The 21284-nt window shown below is 38.2% G+C and overlaps 2 protein-coding genes across 5 annotated transcripts in view; one reads left to right on the top strand and one right to left on the bottom strand.

Moving 5' to 3' along the window:
• Positions 1-253: 253 nt before the first annotated feature.
• Positions 254-4336, bottom strand: LOC140944066 (uncharacterized). Of its 3 annotated transcripts, none has more exons than XM_073393178.1 (4): positions 4268-4336; positions 3198-3223; positions 2699-2979; positions 254-704 (listed from the first exon to the last, which is right to left on the bottom strand). In XM_073393178.1, exons 2-4 carry the CDS (start codon positions 3198-3200, stop codon positions 539-541), a joined length of 450 nt encoding a protein of 149 aa, XP_073249279.1. In that variant the 5' UTR covers positions 3201-3223; positions 4268-4336; the 3' UTR covers positions 254-538. The 3 variants fall into 3 exon arrangements, with proteins under 3 accessions (XP_073249279.1, XP_073249278.1, XP_073249277.1); XM_073393177.1 differs by lacking the exon at positions 4268-4336 and adding an exon at positions 3640-3733; XM_073393176.1 differs by lacking the exon at positions 4268-4336 and adding an exon at positions 3533-3722.
• Positions 4337-4410: 74 nt separating this feature from the next.
• Positions 4411-21284, top strand: part of LOC140942912 (tubulin--tyrosine ligase-like) — a 30890-nt gene continuing 14016 nt past the window's right edge. Inside the window, exons 1-9 of one of the 2 annotated variants that reach the window (XM_073391930.1) lie at positions 4411-4672; positions 6146-6227; positions 7486-7694; positions 8829-8961; positions 9584-9716; positions 11528-11595; positions 11948-12041; positions 17535-17653; positions 18615-19237. In XM_073391930.1, coding sequence (XP_073248031.1) covers positions 4498-4672; positions 6146-6227; positions 7486-7694; positions 8829-8961; positions 9584-9716; positions 11528-11595; positions 11948-12041; positions 17535-17653; positions 18615-18765 — 1164 coding nt within the window. In that variant the 5' untranslated portion in view covers positions 4411-4497 and the 3' untranslated portion in view covers positions 18766-19237. Of the gene's footprint in view, positions 4673-6145; positions 6228-7485; positions 7695-8828; positions 8962-9583; positions 9717-11527; positions 11596-11947; positions 12042-17534; positions 17654-18614; positions 19238-21284 lie in introns of those variants that run through there. The other variant, XM_073391931.1, reaches the window with a different exon arrangement.

Here is a 21284-nt window from a genome sequence, read left to right as displayed (position 1 = left end):
ACCGCAGGCAAAAATTGCAATAGCGTTTCTCTTCGGTCAACTTCATTTTAATTATGTTACTTCACATGCTCTTTTTTAAGGGGGCCATCTTGTTATGCGCAGTAAGAGATGCGTAATGCAAAACCAGGGAATCACCTTAAATTCCAGGTCAATTTTTCATATAGAAGTGCCTTTATTAATACAAGTTTAACTGTACATTTATTGGGAGAACCGTCCACAGATAAATTTTTCAACACATAAAAGCAACACGATATTCCAAGATTGCATCCTTTTAAGTTGTTGGTTTATTCTCTTGTTGGATTATGAATTAAGATGGCTGTTGATATCTACAGAGATAAACCACTCTTCGTCTTACAAACAGAAAGGACAAAGGAATAAGTAAACTAGTGACGAAACTTGACCAACAAAGCATGCCTTGAAGTTCCAAATTCAACAAGAGGATTTTTCTTTTAATGAAAGCGAACACACCTGCAGTCTGTCAAAATGACCTCTTTTAAAAGTAAGTTGGTTATTGCACTGGCAGATTAGGAATCTCTTGTCAAACTCTGTCTTTATGGATCAGGTCTTTGACCAGCTCTGAATGCTGAAATTCTGCAGAGTCAGTGCACTGAAACTCTGTATTGAGCCCCGTGAAGCGCTTCTTTAAGGCATCTTTCGAGCTGGCGTAGATCATCTTCTTCCCTATTGCAACTTCATCACTACACCTAGGTCAATACAATATTCAGACAGTTAAAATATAAGCAGACTCCATGTTATCTATCGGCTATGTTTTGGCAAGAAATGACTAAGATGCAGCCTAAGCCCCTGGGCGTTCTCTCTCGCTCTGTTATCTGGGAAAGGACGGCGAGTCTCTCTCGGGTGACGTCACAGCTAACGGTGAAGTCCAGATTTAACCGAGCAGAGAACGCCTTAGGAGATGCATCAACATAATTCGCGAGAAATTTCAAACCTTTAACTATTCTAGCAGAAACATGACAATCTACGATTTTACTCTCCAGCACGGCGTTTTTGCACCCGCGACTGTCCAGCAGATGCAAAGAGCTTATTGCGGAACAACAGTGCTGATACAATCCGCTGTGGATACTAATAGATTGACGTAGAAACATAGGAGACATAATGACCTCTTCAAAGGAATTAGCAAGTAAATGGACTAACCCGGTAACAGGGATACGTTTTGCTTTCATTTATTTTATTTTAGTTTATTAGATTCGCCAATTATTGGCAGGATCACCGCAACAGCATGACGCCAATTACTGCTGGCCCGTAACAGTCCTTCCCCCCATGAGAGATAGACCACCACACCGGGGACTACGGCAGTTAAAATGGGAAATTTCAGCACGGTTGCCAAGCTGAGATTCCAGCCCGATTACTGTTTCATATGGAAAACTTCAGCCCGGTTACCGAGATAGACAAGAAGCGTCCTTTCACATATCGGTACTCGGGCTGAATGGAAAAATATTCTAGCACAATTACCCAGATCCCAATTGGAAAACTCAGACCTCGGCTTCCAAGCCAGCCATCCTATCCTATCCTAACATTAAAAAGGCAAAATTTTTACGAAGGGGTTTAGTGCAGCCTGCGTCGCAGACTGACACGTAATCTAATCCCTGTTAGAAGTTTAGTTCCATTTGTGGCGGAGGCCAGGTTTAGTGGTGAGGGGAGATCTCGGAAAATGGGTCTTTCCGGTCAACCGGGAAAATTTTTAATAGATTCCTAGTTAAAGGATTAGGGTGAGGAAATGGGAGAGAGAATAAAACTACCCAAGAACTGAGCGAAAGAATCCATTCTGATTCAAGAGCGCGCGCGGGATGGCGCGAATTGTCAAATTACTTAGGTATGACACCTTCTGTCCTGTGATACTGTCCTATGAATTCTGAGATCAGAGCTGCTTATAGCCAATCGGATAAGAGAATTTTGTGATAGCTACGAATAACCGCCGCCTGGTTATCTCAGTTGGTAGAACGCTGGTGTGCTGAGCAGGAGATCGCGGGTTCAAACCCCGGCCAGACCAACACTCAGGGTCTTTAAATGACTGAGAAGAAAGTGCTGCCTTTGTAATGACATCTGCAAATGGTTAGACTTTCTAGTCTTCTCGGATAAGGACGAAAAACCGTAGGTCCCGTCTAACAGCACTTTCACAGATTTGTTCTTGTGGAACGTAAAAAAATCCACATCACTATTTGAAAAGAGTAGGGGTCGTGGACCCCGGTGGTGTGGCCATTGGCAACCTTTACAGGTTGCGGGATTGAGTAAGGATGGCACCTCGCGTGGGACCTGAGTCCCGTTCGTGCACATTCCCTCTGGACAGGCCTGTGTCCAGAAAAGCTGGTAAATAAATAAATAAATGAATAGTGTTTTTATGTGGCATCAGCGCTGGGAAAAATGTTCCTATTTCTTTTATTTCTATATTTTATGTTCCCTGTAAGCGGTGGTCAGCTCGGAAGCTCTGCTCTTGTCCACCGTACACTTCCGCAAAAAGCCATTTATTTCTGCCTATTCATATTTCCCTTAATTTCACCTAGCTTGTAAAGTAAATAAAACTTGAAGTGTAAATGAATTGCATTTAACTAGTTGTTAAAATTGAACGGTTGTGTGAATAAATTGTTTTTGTTGTTTGATGTCGTAAAAATCATGTAAATAATAACGAGCATGACTCAGACTAACACTGATTTCGGATTAGGAGTTATAGATTTCTTACCAGCTGATAAACGCTAGTTTCTGTGCAACAGTCTGATTTGATCGGGTGAAGCAGAAGTCGAAAAGAATGTAGCGCGGTTCCATCCCAAATGCCCTTTTCATCTCGTTAAAAATGTCCTCATTCCTGGACTGACTGCAGTTCGGAGGCAGTTTATCTCCTAGTTTTTCCACAACAATCTTCTTGTTGTCTTTTATCATCATCACCACGTATGCATGCCTTCTTTTTAACTTGATGTCGTTGAATGCGTCGATGACAGTTTCGTCAACCTCTACTCCAGATGACTACAATATCAAAAGTATCAGTTTAGTGTGATTGAAACAATTGTACGCCATATAATTGCTAAATCAGTACTATACTTTTATAGATTTGGGAAAGATTTAAGCTAACACTTTTTAACACTTTTTTACCACTACTCAACTTTTTGAACGTTCGTATGACATTCTACTACCCTCACACAACGCTTGCATCTTTTTGCCAAAGAGTTAGATTAAGTACTCACCATGTTCCTGATGGATGTTTATCAACCTAAGAAGAGGAACATTGGATAACTAATATCAGCGAGTTTACAAACTGGAACTCTTCCTCTATTCAAGGTATAAATCTTCGTAGAAATTCTGAGGCCCTTAAGCGCATGGAAAAACTGGTCGAAAAGTTTATTGAAAAAAAAAAAGAATGAAGAAAAAGACGTTTTAGCAGTATAAATGCAATCTGACGATTTCATAATCTGATATAAGTTAGTTATGAGCTAACAATGAGCTTAAACGTCTAAAAGAGGCCTACAAAGAATTAAAAGTGAAGTGAAACTAACATTACAGCAAAGCTAAAATTTTTTACCTTCGAGAAAACTCCTTCACTGTAATGGAGAATGACAGAATGCCTATGACGTGGTTTATCGAAGAATTAACTAATCAGTGATGTAAAAATTAACACTCATTTATAACCTGATTAATGAGCCAGTTAACTGATTCTGAAAAATTCCTTTACACACTAAAAGCTTGAAACTCTGCTAGAATCTTTCCCTTCCAGTATCATACAAAGTTGAAGATTCCCGCCACTGGAAAGCGCGTAAGTAGGTCCCTGATTGGACAATTTAAAGCTCATCGTCTTCTGATTGGTTGTTTTAGAGAAAGCTTGAAGCAAATAAACCAAAAAAGAAAGAGGAAAAACTAACAAGCAAACAAGAACAACAAAAACCTTTAACAACAAGAAAGAAATAAACTGGGACGCCCTCTTTTTTCGTGATTTTTTTTTTAACACCCATCAATTTATTTCTTGAATGTCACCAAAGCATTGAATCGTGTTTTTTCCATCTCACTTCTTAGTCCTTGCTCCAGCAACACCTTTCGTTAAAACGCGTTTTTGCCTCACACATTTTAGTAAGGTTATTATTTCTTTTATGGTGTACTAAAAAATTGAATTTGAAAGATAAATAAATAAATGAAAACAAAAAAGCAGTAACCGATTTCCTCCTTAGTGGGGACGGTAGTAAGGGGCCGGTCATTATTTGGAAGGGGTGGAGTTGGTGCGGGGCTGATGCAAAACTAACCCACTGCATGAAATACTTCTCACCTGCTCACAGCCCCACCTCTTGCTTGCAACTTTTGTCTAAATCTTGTTGTCAGTTCTTATCGCGAAAATAGGCTCTGCTCGCAGGGCTGGAGAAAAAATATAGAGTGCCTGCAAAGAATGCCTGTCCAGCGGTGTCCCAAGCGACTCAAAATGGCGTCTGTCTGCAAAAATGGCGGGTAACGCAAATTTTTTGTTTACGTCGGATCGGTCTGATCTTGATTGATCTAGCCATGTACATTCTTGTCAATCGAGATGAGGATAGTTCAGTTTATAATTACATCGCACAACAGTTGCTGAATGGATCACTTGGTCATGAAAAATGGACACTGGCGCCAAAGAATTCAGAACGTTTCAATTTGCTGTTTGGGGAGAGAAAATCAACACAACTTGACTACACAAGAATTGGTAAGCTTTGCTTGTTAAGTCTATAATCGTGGAAAACTCTTGGCTATCATCGATCTTGGCCACTATCGAGTTCCCAGTTAAGGGTAGAGCGTCGTTTCTGGAAAGATTGATACCAATTTAAGCTTAATAGCGGGGTTTACAAACCCGGGGGGGGGGGGACTCAGGATTTCAATTGACGGGGATGATCGAAGGATTTTTTTGGTTTTGAAATTTTCGATTCCGGGATTTTTTGGGTACGGAAATTTGGCAAGTATTGTTTTGGGTAGCTTGATCTGAATAGGGATTTTTTGGGGTATTAAAAAGAATCGGTAGTGCCCTGGCTGCGTAGTTATAGCATTACCCCTTTCTGGAACTTTTAAGGGCCACAAAATCGGCATGGGATTTTTTTTGGGTTAATTTTTGGTCCAGGGATTTTTTTGGGTTTTGCTGGAAGCCCTAGGGATTTTTTTGGGTCTTGACTTTTGGCTCCATTCGATCATCCCTGTCACTTGAAATCCGAATCTTATCCTTGACCTTTTTTTTTATTTGGTAACTTACAGGGGCTAATCGAAATCATATTTTATTGATGCCTTACCAATGGCATAGTTTGCAGAGGAAAGGAGGGTTACGCATAGCTGTCAACCTCCCCGCGTCATCAAATATTGAGAATTGATAGGAAAGGAATGATATATGACGTCATATCGCACGACAAATGACGTCATTTGTGCCAAAAATGCTCGTTGATTCCGATCGACGTATATAGCACATAAACAGTTCATATTTAGCCACATTATTCCTTAAAATATGTCAGTGGCACACCAGAATTTATGAGGAAACGTTTCATGTTAATGGTAGCTCAAACAATGCAACATTTTTCAAATTTTATGGCCGGAAAGTCGAGTCTACAGAAAATAGCAACTTTGGCGATTATCTGGGAGATATAAGACTCTAATCTGGAGACCAGGAGATACAGTCCAAAATCTGGAGTCTCCCGGATTATCCGGGAGAGTTGACAACACTGGTTACGTTAGGGGTGGGGGAGGGGTCTAACATGCCTGTTAAAACGACCCTTCTGTTTAAAAGAAGAAAGTGATAAATAATAATAATAATAATTAATCTTGCTAATTCTTAATGTTCTGTAATCAATTGAACATTGGGTAATCCAATTAAATTTGACAAAATATGACACATTTATTGAGCTGTTGAAATATTTTGCCAGTCAAACTGTGGATACATAAAAATATTGGCATCAATATAGGCACTCCATCCCGAACACCGAAGTGTTACCAAAATCTACAATTTTCTACCCCTAAACGAGATGATGAGTGGCCCCGGTCCTTTCATGAATGTGGAAGTTTCCCCAGATGTTATTTGTTAGTGCAAACTAGAAATACTCCAGATTTCAGAACTCCTGCGGCTGGCATCTGAGTGGTTCAATAGGAAAAGTAGTAACAGAAGAGAAAATTGAAGTGGTTTTTGTATTTTCCCTTTAAGGTCACACTTCAGGTTTGTGTCAAGCTGTAAATTACTACAGGGGATCTGAAAGACTTCTTTGTAAAAAGGTACCTTTAGTGAAGTGAGTATATCCAAGGAAATTCTGCTTACTGTTTGTTTATTGTTGTGCTGTAGCTTATCACTCACCCTACTATCAGAGTCTTTTGTCTATACTTCAGTACTTCTGATATGGTAACTAGATAGGCTTGATTTCCGCCACTCTCTCCGGTCCAGTCTTGTTCCTTCCTGGGAGGAGACGGCCTGACTCGTGAGTAGCTGATCATCTCTGTGACATAAATTCAAAATTCAATTTGTGCATCTTTACAAAATGCTCATCAGACACCAAACATATGTTGTTTTTTGTCTCTTCATCTCTTTGATTTTCACCAATAATCTCAGCTGCATGATTTGAGCAGGCAACAATCTGATTGGTGAAAATTGACAATAGCAAACCCACAGGTCCAGCTGTCTTTTCAGGGGATGAGCACAGGTGCAATTCCTGAACAGCAGAGCTGTTTATTGAGCCTATACTAGTAGATAGATAAAAAGATGTGAACATATCCCATAAACTGAAAATTTGTGAAAACAATTCATTAACAAAGATATATTATCTAAATGGGTGCAAACATATTGGTCAATTACAGTCAAACCTCTCTGCAATGGCCACCTTGGGGACAGAAGAAAGTGGGCCTGTTGTAGAGAGGTGGCTGTTGAAAAGAGGTTGAAATAAGATGCACTTGTCTTTTGATTTCATCGCTCACATTAGCTCGCTTTGTCAGCATTCCTCGCACCTTCAGTGCTCTCTTGCAGTCAGCTTGTGGCAAGTCTACTTGGGACGTTATGTCAGGAGAGATGTCTGCGCCTCAGCAACAGAAATTCCATACTGATGACATAAAATCTGTCTGGAATCTGGTCAGGAGCTCTGATTGGTCAACATATTAGTTTCATTGTTTTAGCTGTTGTTTACCACTGACCAACAAAATTTAAAAGCCAAGGCCACAAAGGTCAAATGTTAATGTGATGAATCTACAACAAAACAGTCAATATTTGTGGATTATATTCTTCTCTAGAAGAAGCATTTGAGTTTTGCTGGTGCTTGTTCGCAGACACAAAACTTTACCAAAATTGACCAGGAGAAATGTAAAATCAAGCAAATTTTGATTTGAAACCCCATGATCACCAGATTGATTAAATGTAAACATTGGTTTACCTCATCACTATGGAATTTCACTGGGACGTAGATGTCCCTCATGGCGAATAAGTCCCAAGCGGCAAGTAGCAAGGAGAAATGGCTGTTTTTGCAGGCTAAGACTAATAATTTCTTTATAATTATTTTCTAGATATGTACGCTCTTTGGCTGAAAGTGAGCAATTGGCATACCAATGGATGCCTGTTTCTTTTATTATTCTGCCAGAACAATTAAAATCCAAATCAGAAACGAGAAAGAAATTGCATGCAAAGTATACTGATGAAAGAAACAATCTTATGGCTTTTTCAAGCACTCTTAAAGAGAAAATATGGATTGCAAAATCATCATCCGGAGCAAAAGGTGAAGAACACGAAAAAAAATATCTTATTCATTCTTCAAAAACTTATTAATGATTCATAAAGAAAAACTAAAGAAATTAATGTTTATTGAGTGTCTTTACATCTGATAAAGATGCAGCTAAACTTTACGTTAATTTTTTAATCTAAATATTAATGCAAGAATGAGTTGATCTATATCAGAGATTTTGATTTTGATGATTCAAAACCTTGCAATCGTGTATTATCAGGTTTAAAAACTATGTCAAACTCTCCGCTTCGCCTCAAGTTTTTAAATCTGATAATACACTCCTGCTCATTTTTTTAAAGAGTATCTAAGACCTCTGATCTAATAGTTTTGACCCCCGATGCCAAAGTTCTAATCCCTGAAACAAAGATTTCTGCAGATCAGCTACTGTTATGCTGATTAGGATGGTAAAAATAGATGTGTAGTTATGAGTCTAATTTGAGAACAAAAATAAATAATACTATTCAAATTATCCTCATTAGCACCTCAGAATGGTGGGCAGAATATGTTGTTGTTTAATTTTATCCTTGGTTCAACTTCTATTTTTGCACTTTTTGGTTTGGTTATGCATGATTATAATGAGTTTGAAACAAAGGAGAATCAAACTTGAACCAAGGATAAAATTGAAACACAACAAATGTACATGCTGATGTGTTGGGTTTAAAGGGTATAGAAAAGGTGTTAGGTGTTAGGGAGAGGTACAGTATGCATTATGCAGTGCAGCTGCGCTTGAAAAAAGTCCTAAGCAGTCATCCAGGACAACTAGATTTTTTTTCCTGTCACCATATTTTTTTCCTTTTCATGTTCACTTAGGCTTAGTCTCCAGCCTCAGGTGTCTCTATCAAGGCTGGAGATGGAGCCCAATGCTCACTTTGTTGATCAAGAAAACCCAGGGAAATTATCTTCTAATAAATAAGTCATAAATTTAGTCAAGAATGCAATGGCTTTGAACAAATCAATCTTCTTTCAAGCACTGTCTTAGATGTGCTTCCCAATGAGGTTGTTTTCAGTCAGTGTGTGTTCTTACAGTCACTAGCATAAAACCTCTGTTCAACACAATGTACAATATTATTAATAATGAAAGAATTCAGGTGTAAGAGATAATGGGTTCAATATTCTTTCTCTTTAAAGGGAAGAACATTTTTATATCAGATAACATCGAAGAAATCCTGGCTTTTGTTGATGTACAGACACAGGGCTATGTTGTGCAGAAGTACATAGAAAACCCTCTGCTATTAGACAAGAATAGAAAATTTGACATAAGGTGAGAGGAGGTTTTGAGCAACATCTTCATTCACCTCATCAATCTTAATTTCTGTCATCCAAACCCAGCAAAACTGTCTTTTCTCAAGATGGTTTGTCAAGAGGCACAATCAAGCAGGAGCTTAAGGGTCTGCTGTTGTGTAGACAACAATGAAAGGGCATTCAAGGCATGCACGACCAATAAACCTAGTCAACACAGTACATGATTATGAAATGCTAGTTTTTATACTTACACACCCTCTGACTTTGAGGTTTATCCAACTAGGCCCTGATTGAGTGTTGTGTTAATTTAACAAAGTGTCAGATCACATGTATATGTTGTAGTTAATTTTTATTTTTCCATTGTTTTTGAGTATGGTAATGTATCCTAATGAATTTAAAACAAAGGAAAAAGAAAAATTAACAGAAATAAAAAATTAACTGCAGCATATACCAATGAAACTGGTAAACAACTCTGAGCATCACAGTATTTTTTCAAAAAGTTTTTCCAGCAAAGGGGAAAAATCCCATGCAAACAAAAAAGTGCGCGAAAGTATCAAATCAGAGATCTAGATAGTACAAACGTTGCCCACTTGTTTGGTGTAAATATAACAGTTGTTAATTTTGTTGTTTATTACTTGTAGATGTTGGGTCTTGCTGGATCATAAATATAACATTTACATTTTCTCAGAGGGAGTACTAAGAACGTCATCAGAGCCATATGACCCCAACGACCTCAAGAATATCACCAGTCATTTAACCAACCACTGCATACAGGTTAAAACTGATAAAGGAATGATATTGGTCACTGATGTGTATAGCAAAACGAAGTGGACCATCACAAAAGCACAATGTGTAGTTTCAGTCAGGGTAGCCTTTGGAAACAACCCCGGGGGGGGGTGGGGGGGAGGGGACTCCACATATGAAGGTGGTATGGATGCTCGTCATCTCGCTTAGCGGTGTAAATTTCGGATTTTGGTCTCGCTTAGGGTGTTCTGGGCAAAACGCCATCATATTTAGCCATGAAGGTCTCGTTTAGGGTTGCGCGCGAAAAAATATAAAAACATATATTGGATATGTATATTTGTAATTCGTTTTATTTACTCCATTCATATAATCCAAGTTTTCTATAACATCAATACCTAAAGAAGATGTCTTTGTCCATTGTCTTCATTTATCTGTGTTTTAACATGGTCTCTTTTAGGGGTCAAAAAAAGCTTGGCCCACGCCCAGATTGGTCTCTTTTAGGGGTTTGATTCAAAATTTCGGACGAGCATCCGTACCACCTTCATATGCGGAGTCCCTCCCCCGGGGAAACAACCAACATTTTGTGACCCCACAACTAGTTTCCTTGCAAATGTCCTAATGAAATTCCATCCTGATGACTCATCACTACCCAGACTTGGGGGCAGTGTGTCTGATTGGTTGAAGTAGATTCCTCCTGCAGCACAACCAATTAGAAGCACTGTTCAGATCTAGGTTGTGACATGTCATGACAGTATGGAATTTCTGCAGTCGTTTCTCAGACATCAGTTCACAGGAAAACCATTTGATGCCACCCCATAGAAGAGATTGCATAACCAGATAGTATATATATATTCATTAATGTGATAATTTGGGGCCTGTTAAAATCAATTTTCCACTAATTAACGGAAATTTTCATTAGAATCTGTACATCATCTTCAGAAACAATTAATTTTAAAATCTTTTAAAGAAACTCTTCCTACATATTTCTCTCTATGGACCCTACAAATAAGAGGTAATTGGCGTGAAACAGAAAATCACAGGTTCATTTAAAACTTTCACTCTCACAATGAATAATGAGCCTTCTACGGTGGTTCTAACTTTTGATTCTGTTGAGGAAAACGTTTGGTGTGACTATTCAAATAAATCCTTTTTGGCAGTATTTGTACAAGGTGGTATTTGTTTTTTACCACTATAGGGCCTGTTTACATGGAGGTGGGGTACCCCAGGTAGGTGAGGTAACCCGCCTGTCCATATAATCTCTCATTTTAATGTGATCACGTTTACATGATAGGTGGGGTAACCTGCCACATGTTACCTCACCTACCTGAGGTCTCCCACCTTCATGTAAACAAGCCCTTTGAAAAAGAAGTTTAGAAATTTTGCAGTTGGATTTTGACTTTGGTCACTTTTGGGATTGCAAGGGTTACCATAAATGACATAATAAACACCTCTTATCGAACAAATGCCCCCTCTATGCTGTTAAAATTGTATTAGATGCCCTAATAAACGCCCCCTGTCTAATAGACTCCCTGTAACTAGTAGGGACTAGCAAAAAGGAACAAAGTCATTCAATTCATTCAGTTTCTTGCTTGATTAACAAGGTTTTGTGTATTTCATCTTGCTCATTGTCAAGTTCAAAGTAAGGATAGACTAATAATGGCAACACAATAAGCTCCCTGAGCGAGGATTCTGACATCGATGTTGGGATTTGAAAGAGCAATATGGATCTCTAGATGGTGTACTGAGTGTATAAATTGATGGAGTAGATATTCTGCTATTTTAAAATTTTCTTGATATTTTTGCTAAAAGTATATAACTGGTAAATATATTTCTTTTGACAGGAAGAATACTCTACAGATTTTGGACACTATGAGGAAGGAAATGAAATGTTCTTTAATGAATTTTCAAGGTAAAAAACTAAAATAGCTTAATAAAAATGATCAAATCTATTACAAGAGGACCTTAAAAGAAAACCTTACTTATTTAAAATAAGCTGTTACTTTGCGTCCTATGTCTTAACTTTAAACATTAATTTTTGGTTACACCTTATAAAGCTATTATCTCTATCCTTAAACACTGTGGTAATTGCAAGCCAGCTTTGCTTGCTTTAAGCAAAAAAGTGCGCATGTAAAGAATTGCACAACACAAGTTTTCAAAACTATCTTCCACAGCTAAATGTACCTACTGTAGTAACAAGGTTTGTTTTTTAGTACACAAAACATCTTTTAATTTACAACTGTCTCTAATGTTTATGCTTTCAGGTTTCTTGAAGAGAAACATCAAGTCTCATTAAAAGAAGACATTTTACCTCAGATAAATACCATAGTTAGGAAATGCCTACTTGGCCTTAAAGAGGTAAGAATTTTCAAATCAAGGTGCAGCAACAAATCAACAAAATCAAAAAGCCAAAAAAGTTTGTGACTGTGTACCAATACTTTAAATTGTCTCTTCAATTTGTGTTGCATGTTTCCTTGCAGTTTTGTTTAAGTGCGATACTGTAAATGAAGTCGCACAACCATCTAGGAGTTGGTGTTCAGCTTAAGATGTACATCTATAGCTGAGAGCTGCAATCCAAAAAACAGACCTATAATATTTATTTTCTTAGGTAATGGGCACAGTACGACTGTGCAAACACCACCTGGGTTAGCTTATGATAACTCTTTGCATTTTTTTGCTGGCACCTAGCTGAGTGGTTCGATTATATTGCCTAAAATATAATAATACAACAACTTTATTCGTAACATTCTACCCTCCCCCCTCCACAATAACGGTTACCAGGGTGACATGTAATTCACTCTTAGGATTCTGAACCCTAATATAGGGAAAATACTGACAAAGATCAGTTCTAAATTTGTTCTGATTTGAATCTTGCCTGTTTTAGTCTGTCCTTACATAAGTTTGATTTATTTCTTTTAAAGACAAATGTTCAGTCAAACCCTTTTATTTTGTCCCAATAAAGGTATCTTTGACTTCAATAACATGACCCACTTTATACAGACACAGTCAGCGATCAGCAATGATGATGGCCATGTCTTTTGAAGCTGGCTAGTTTAGTGTCAATCTTGTTGAAGGGCCATAATTAGTTTTACTATAATGTGCCATTCTCCCTTCTAATTTTTTTTTCTTATGTACACATAGCTTAAACAACCTTATACTAATTAATATTGTACACTGAACTAATGTATTATCTATAGGATGGAGTAAAACACAAATACAAAATACAAGTGGTCCCCTTAGTGTCAATATTTGTAGGGATTAACTGTACTTTAATATCACCTTCATTGGAAATGACACCTGAAAACCCTTGAAAATTACAGACATTTGACTGAAACGGTCGGTCCCGAAAGCACAATTTCATTGTTCTAACTCTCGTTATAATGGACACCAATCAGCTTTTTCGGACATTTTGGCAGAATTATCTCAGATTATAGTTGATGTTTTCTTCTTCTTCTCTTCGTTTCTGTCACTTTGGTTGAAAAGTGAACATTCTGATTTCTGTTTAACATGATCCTTCCATGAAACTAACGTACTTACTTGCAAACAACAGTCATGATGCACTTAACGTACATAAATAATAATTATTTGTGTTTTTAGATTTACAATCTAATTATTAGATTTTCTAGTACCGTACTTTATGGTTTCTGTGTTCTACAAATTGTTCAGTGACTGTTGTGGAGAATGAAAGGCATATGCAACTTCTGTTCTGTTACGATTTGTCTTAGACAAATCGTAACAGAACAGAATCATTCTTGTTTGTAAATAAAGTTCTGATGCTCTTTATACGGCTACGAAAACTGCACTGCAATTGGTTCTGGAGTGAATGTAAAATATCAATAAATGTGATTCCTCTAATATCAAGAAATTTTTTTCTTGCACACCATTATTACAGACTCTCGCTATTACGGACACCAAACCACACTCCTGAGGGTGTCCGCAATAAGGGGAGTTGACTGTATAAATATGAGAAAACTGTCATCTTTCATTAAAATTTTATTTCCAGCCATGAACAAGTCCTGACCTTCTCCTAGGGCACTTTTCAAAAGTCAGAACTAGCTGGCCAGACTGGCCATTTTGGAGATGAAATGTTTGAAACGTTAGTCTTCTCTTTTAATATTTAGTAAAAGCCATTACTGTCATGCGTACTATTTAGGAAAAAAACTGATATGGCTGGATAGTCCTGAATTCTCCTTACAACTGGACCGACATAGCTAGCCAGTTCTGACAAAATGGTAAGTTTCCTTGACAGAGGTACCGGTATGTAAAAACAAGCAACACAAAATGTACACTTTGTTTTGTGAATTGCTGCAAAATGAGTTGAATAGGGATGTTGCGTGTTTTACCATCTACGAAAAAACACCTTGCAACCTTATTTATTTGTTGCAAGACTGTAGACAGGTTCAAACTAGCCTGTGTAGCAGGCATTCCATATGGAACGGGTATGGAATTTGGGCGCCCAAAATCCCCTTTCCCTTCCCATTCGAACGCCTGCCACACAGGCTAGTTTGAACATGCAACCTTGCTATTCAACTCAATTTGCAACATTTTTGAAAAACAAGTTGCACATTCTCTGTTGCCTGTTTTACTGTACATGTAGCTTTAGTCATGCAATTCTATGCTCTCTCCCAGAGAGAATCAGAACTGGACAGAATCAGACTGTTGCATGCTTACTTGTAAAGCAAGTAATCTTTCAGTGTGGATGGAATTGCCAAGTTTTTAACTTTATCACTGTAACCAGTGTGAATTGTATCCACAATAACACATCTACAGATATCTTGTAAGGACCTTAGCCTGCATCTATATTCAAAAACCTTAATAAATTCTTTATCATCACACACCATTAACTGTCCTTTATGATTCAGATTCATTACAACTTCCTTTCGTGAATCTTCTTCAGCAGGTTTTAAACCTGATACAATGAGTTGTGCATTGCTGCCTTCTGTTAATGACTCCAACAACACAATTTTCTCTCGCTCTGCAATAATCAGGTTTTGCCCATCATGGATAAATCCTCTCAAATTATCGATCTGATTCTCTTCTCCATCAAGCATATAATAACTAATTGTTGCTTCTTCTTGCATTTTAAATTGCTCTAATTCTATATTCTCTTCATCTTCATCTTCATCTTTGCTTCCTTGCTCTTTTCGTTCGAAGCTACGACTTACTTTTTCGCAGCTAAGACTAATTTTTGCTATTTTAATTAACGAAGAAAGGGCTTCATATTGTCCAAGTTCGTAAGATCAGCTAGTATCACCTTACCATCTGGAGAACAACATAGCAGACCAATTTGTCTATCTTCTTCATCTTCTTCTTCAGGAAGTGGAACAATAATTTCTCTCATTTTAACGACTTTTAGATTGTTCCAGTCCATAAGTACTTCATACAAAACAGGATCCACTTGCACCGAACTTGCCACAAGAAGGCTTTTCTGCGGGGTTAAAGCGATCACTCCAGGATCGATCGAGGAAGGCACTTTTAGTTCAAGTTCGAAAAAATCAAATGTGTCTTTCTCAAGAGAGTGAATCTCAACTGATCCCGTGTAATGTGGTTCTGACTCGTAGCTTAGCGCAACACGATTGCCAGGAAGCAATGACACGCTGAAACCTGTCTTGGGGTCACATTCGGCCATCACTTCTCCACTGACATGATTCCAAACGGAGACTCCTTCATAGAAATCCACTGTCACAAATAAACCCAAAACTGGGTTGTAGGAGACACCATTTCCCCTATTCACTCCTTTTCCTTTTGGAAACTTAACTTTGGACACACAATTGTTTGCAAGTACCTTCATATTTCCCCAAACATTTCGTTTGTACACGTACAAGCGGGGTACACGTAAGCGCAGACTCTGTTCAAAGAGTTTTTGTGAAAACTTGCAAACATTTAGCCTTAGAGACTCAGTCAAGTAGACAGTGAGCCGAAACAGCAAATGTAGAGCGGAAAAACTACGTTGTTCAACTTTTCTGTTCGGTGCTCGACTTTCTAACAGTCAACATGTCCGCCATCTTTATTTTATTAAATATATGTGAGCGGAATCTGGGGAGAGAGCAAATTGCCTCAGGAGGGTGGGGTGGGCAGTTTGTCAAATAAACACGTATAAACGGGTGGTAAAAAAATTAAACGGGTAGCACTGCGCATAACGTAATGACAGCAGAGCACATGGATCAAGGTGGACATGTAAATGGTCTACTAGATGTCCACCCACAATCTCAAATAAATGCCTCTTGTCTTACTAGCAGTAACCGATGGTTAGGTCCCTTATATAAGCCATATAGGTATTTGCCCGATATGGTTTTATGGCTGCTTTGGTCTGAAAACGGGTTTTGACTTTACCCATTTCGCTCTGAAACCATATAGGGTTTTCAAGGAAATAACAGGAGTGTATGAATGTATTTAATATTGTTTCAATTCCAAATGAAAAGACCGAGAAATAATTCTTAGTGGAATTTAGGAAATCTGTTTTTGGTGTTCAAATCTAAGGAATAATAACAATGGTTTGTTGACATTCGGTTGGGGGGTGCGGTAGTGAAAGAGATAGAGTCTCCAGAGGTTGGCATCTCAGCAAAGACAGATGGACTGGATTTTGTTCAAAAGCATACTGTATCAGTTTTTGTCTTGTTTGTTACAGTTACAAGAGTAAATGTCTCTTATCCATTAAACACCCCCCTGCTTGGGCCCCTAAAATTTAATAGATTAGATCATTAAATTTTACAGTATACAAGGATTGATCTAATCCCGGTTTTGTTGATACCTAAGAGAGGTTCATTTTTTATCAGATAGGGGAGCTGTTGGGATTTAAGGGGGGCCATGAAAAAAATATGGCTTTAAAGGAAGGGGGGGGGGGGAGTCAGGGTGTAAAGGGTGGCCATCAAAAAAATTTCATCAAGTGTTGCAGTGAAGGCATCTGTAATAATGCAAACAGCTTACCAGAATGCTAAAAACCAGCATGCCTGCATGATGTTCATAAAGATCAAATTTCTTGGGTAAGCAAGTCCCCAAACCCCCTACTCTATTACAGTAACATAAAGCAATAATTATACCCCACTAAAATGTAAAAAGCATACCAAATCAAAGGTTTTACTGCAAAAAAAAAAAAAGCTTCATTTCCATAACGAAAATGGAACGTCTCTTGCATTGCCATTGATGAAGCTCACAAAGTTTCTCCTGTGGTTCTTATTTTGTTAGTGTCTGTTCTCTGCTAATGGCCATTCCAAATCTCTATTTGATTTACATTCAATTCAGCATTGTTCATGTTTTCTTCATCCATTCTCTCTCTTTCCTTTTTTTTTGCCTTTGTTTGTTTGTTTGTTTTTTTTTTTGGTGGGGGGGGAGGTCATCTCAATAAAATTAATTTGGGATACAAGTGAGGGGGGCACTCAAAACATTTCTAATGAAGAAAGGAGGTGATCATGTACTTCATGAAATACCCATCAATTCCTACCAGCCTCTCCTCCCCCATAAAAATGAAATAATGATTCCTACTAGAGAGCTTTAGATTCAAGGATGAGATTTGACTTAAAGTTTTTTGCGTATTCTCAAAATATAGACTCCCCGGAAAGCTTCATTTTATCGTTTTTTACTAGAACAGTTAGCAATGTTACCTTTAGTGAAGGAGGTTACACCCTTTCCTGATCGCAAAATGATAAAACTTCTAACATTTGATAACTTTTTTCTGCTACTTCAACATTCTCGCTGAAACTGGTAGTACAATATGATGATGGCTACCATGTTTTCCTGCCAAAATGACGCTGGCTCACGCGCGAGCACTACCTAGTATTGAGAAAATCTCGTACTCGTACTCGTCTTAGAATCTAAAGCTCTCTAATAATTTTTTGTCCTATACAATTGCAGGAATTGACCACAGAGGGTTTAGGCTATCACAGTTTTCAATTGTTTGGATTCGACTTTATGGTTGATTCACAGTTTCATGTCTGGTTACTGGAAGTTAATGGAGCACCAGCAAGTGCAAAGTAAGCTACTGGATAGTTTTCACTAGCGATGGAGTTTTAAGTGGAGTCCCACTTACAATCTGGTGAATCGAAAACCATATTGTCAGAGTCTGAAGCAGAAGCAAAAGGATAAACCAATCACGAAGCTTGTTACCATGCTTTGTGATTGGTTCAGAACTTGCACCTCTGCTTTGTAGGTGGTTTCAGAAGCATTAAGGAATTGGAGGTGTAAGAATCAGTCAGTGTTTCCTTTTTTTCTGGCCCAGCTCATGACTATGTTGCTTATGATTTACTTAAAACCAAATTTTTAGAGTCGGAAGCAGAAGCAATGGGTTAAACTAATGACAATGCTTTTCCCAGTGTATTGTGTTCGCTTAGCCTGTTTTAGGCTCTGAGATAGTCGGGTCTGCAGAATTGAGAGAGGGTGAACACAAAAATAAAATGGGGGAAAACCAGGGAGAGCTTACACATCATCCCAACTATCTGAGAGCCTGGAACAGGCTATGATTGGTTTAGTACTTACACTTCTGCTTGCAACTGTGATAACCTAGACATCACTAGATTGTAAGCAGCAGGGTTTATGAAGAATATTATCATTGGAAATATTGCTGTTTTCATGATCACTAGATCACAATACTTCTGGTTATGTCTTCTGTTGCCATTCAACCACCCTTTATACACAAAGGGATGTGAGTAAGGATGGTCAGGGGGTCTCAGCACTTCAAGAGGACTCCCAGCAGAGGGGATGCTATAAAAAAATTATTATTGAATTTAAAACTCTTAAAGAGACAAATTCAGCTGAGGTGCCTAAGAACCAAGCAGCCAATTAAGAGCTATAAATATGCTGAAAAAAAGTTATTTTATTTTAGATAATAATAATTATTATAGAAGTTATAAAAATTCTTTTCTTTTCAATTCCACAAGCACCAGAGGTTAGACTGTACAAACTTTCTGACTTTTGACTCGTTTTCTTCTTGTTTAGATCCCTCCTACCAGACCTCGCGGAAGAACTTGTGAGAAAAGCAATAGATCCACTCTTCACTAACCACAACAACAATGAGCCTGGCAACAACTGTCACCCTGACAGCAAAAAATGTTGCAGTCCATCTGGAGGACTTTTTAAAAAGATTTAGATATTTAGGATATTTGGAAATCTTGTTTCTTAAAGCCATTAAATGCTTATGTCTTGTTTGTAGTTGAGGGATGACATGGAGTAAATAAGACAGTATAATACTAGTAAAAACTACATTCTTGTATAACTCAGTTGAAAACTGTCATCTTTCATTTATTTCCAGCCATGAACAAGTTCTGACCTTCTCTTAGGGTACTTTCTGAAAGTCAGAACTAGCTGGCCAGACTGCTCATTTTGGATATGAAATGTTTGAAATGTTACTTTTCTCTTGAAATTTTTACTAAAAGCCATTACTGTTATGCGTACTATTTAGGAAAAAACTGATATGGCTGGATAGTCCTGAATTCTCCTTACAATTGGACTGATATAGCTGGCCAGTGCTGACAAAATGGTTAAGTTCCCTTGACAGAGGTATGGTAAAACAAGCAACAAAATACGTGCAACTTGATTTGTGAATTTGCTGCAAAATGAGTTGAATAGGGATGTTGGGTGTTTCACCATCTACAAGAAAAACACCTTGCAACCTTACTGTTGCAAGACAGGCTCACACTAGCCTGTGTGGCAGGCGTTACAAATATAAGGGGTAGGGAATTTGTACGCCCAAAATCCCATTTCCCTTCCCTTTTGAACGCCTGCCACACAGGCTAGTTTGAAGGTGGGTGGTAATACATGCAACATTGCTAGTCAACTCAATTTGCAGCATTTTTGCAAAACAAGTTGCACATTCTCTGTTGCCTGTTTTACTGTACATTTAGCTTTACTCATGCAATTCTGTGCTCTTTCCCAAAGAGAATCAGAACTGGACAGAATCAGCCTGTTGCATGCTTACTTGTAAAGTAAGTAATCTTTCAGTGTGGATGGAATTGCCAAGCTCTTAACTTTATCACTGTAACCAGTGTGAATTGTCTCCACAATAAAACATCTACAGATATCTTGTAAGGACCTTAGCCTGCATCTATATTCAAAAACCTTAATAAATTCTTTATCATCACACACCATTAACTGTCCTTTATGATTCAGATTCATTCCAACTTCCTTTCGTGAATCTTCTTCAGCAGGTTTTAAACCTGATACAATGAGTTGTGCATTGCTGCCTTCTGTTAACGACTCCAACAACACAATTTTCTCTCCCTCTGCAATAATCAGGTTTTGCCCATCATGGATAAATCCTCTCAAATTATCGATGTGATTCTCTTCTCCATCAAGCATATAATAACTAACTGTTGCTTCGTCTTGCATTTTAAATTGCTCTAATTCTTTTCTCTTTTCATCTTCATCTTCGCTATTTTGCTCTTTTTGTTCGCAGGTAAGACTTATTTTTGCTATTATCAACGAACAAAGAGCTTCATATTCTATATCGTATTCAGCTCGTATCACCTCACCATCTGGAGAACAGCATAGCAGACCAATTCCTTCGTATTCTTCATCTTCTTCAGGAAGTGGAACACAAATTTCTCTCATTTTAAGGACTTTTAAATTTTTCCAGTCCATAAATATTTCATACAAACCAGGATCTAATTGCACCAAACCTGCCACAAGAAGGCTTTTCTGCGGGGTCAAAGCGATCACTCCAGGATAGCTTAAAGAAGGCACTTTTAGTTTAAGTTCGGAAGAATCAAATGTGTCTTAAGAGAGTAAATCTCAACTGATCCCCCGCTATATAGTACTGAACAGCTCACCGCAACACGATTGCCAGGTAGCAATGACATGTTGAGATCTTCATCTGGCCCGAGGTCACATTCGGCCATCACTTCTCCACTGACATGATTCCAAACGGAGATTCCTTCATTGAAATCCATTGTCACAAATAAACCCAAAACTGGGTTGTAGGAGACACCATTTCCACTATTCACTCCTTCTGGTATCTTGACTGTGGACACACAATTGTTTGCAAGAACCTTCATATTTCCCCAAATATTTCGTTGGTACACAATGTACAGCTGGCGGGGTACACGTATGCGTAGACTCTGTTCAAAGAGTTTTTGAAAACTTGCAAACATTCAGCCCAAGAGAGACTCAGTCAAATAGACAGGGAGTCAAATCACCAAATGTAGAGCGGAAAAACTGCATCATTCAACTTTTCTGCTCGGTGCTCGACTTTCTGTGACCAACAGTCAACATCGCCGCCATCTTTTTTAAAGAAATGTGAGGGGAATCTGGGGAGAGAACAAATTGCCTCAGGAGGGTGGGGTGGGCAGTTTGTCTAAATTAATAAACACGTGTAAACGGGTGGTAAAAAAATTATGCGGGTAGCTTTGGGCATAACGTAATGAAAGCAGAGCACATGGATTTAGGTGGACATGTAAATGGTCTACTAGATAACTGCCTCTTGCCTTACTAGCAGTAACCGATGGTTAGAAGGTGAGATAGAATGTGTCTCGGGAGAGACCTCCCTTATATAAGCCACATAGGTATGTGCCGCCCCAAAGGATATGGTGTTATCATTGTTTTGGTCTGAAAATGGGTTTTGACTTTGCCCATTTCGCTCTGGAACATGTAGGGTTTTCAAGGAAATTACAG

The sequence above is a fragment of the Porites lutea genome, chromosome 7 (assembly GCF_958299795.1).
Source record: "Porites lutea chromosome 7, jaPorLute2.1, whole genome shotgun sequence".
Lineage (NCBI taxonomy): Eukaryota > Metazoa > Cnidaria > Anthozoa > Scleractinia > Poritidae > Porites > Porites lutea.
Note: the sequence above shows the minus strand (reverse complement) of the source record. Positions and strands in the feature narration are given on the sequence as shown.

What these genes read in the sequence shown, in the direction of transcription:
- LOC140944066 (XM_073393178.1), bottom strand. An exon ending in AAACTAGCGTTTATCAGCTG is followed by an intron (nt 705 to 2,698) that starts GTAAGAAATCTA and finishes GTATTGACCTAG; the next exon opens with GTGTAGTGATGAAGTTGCAA.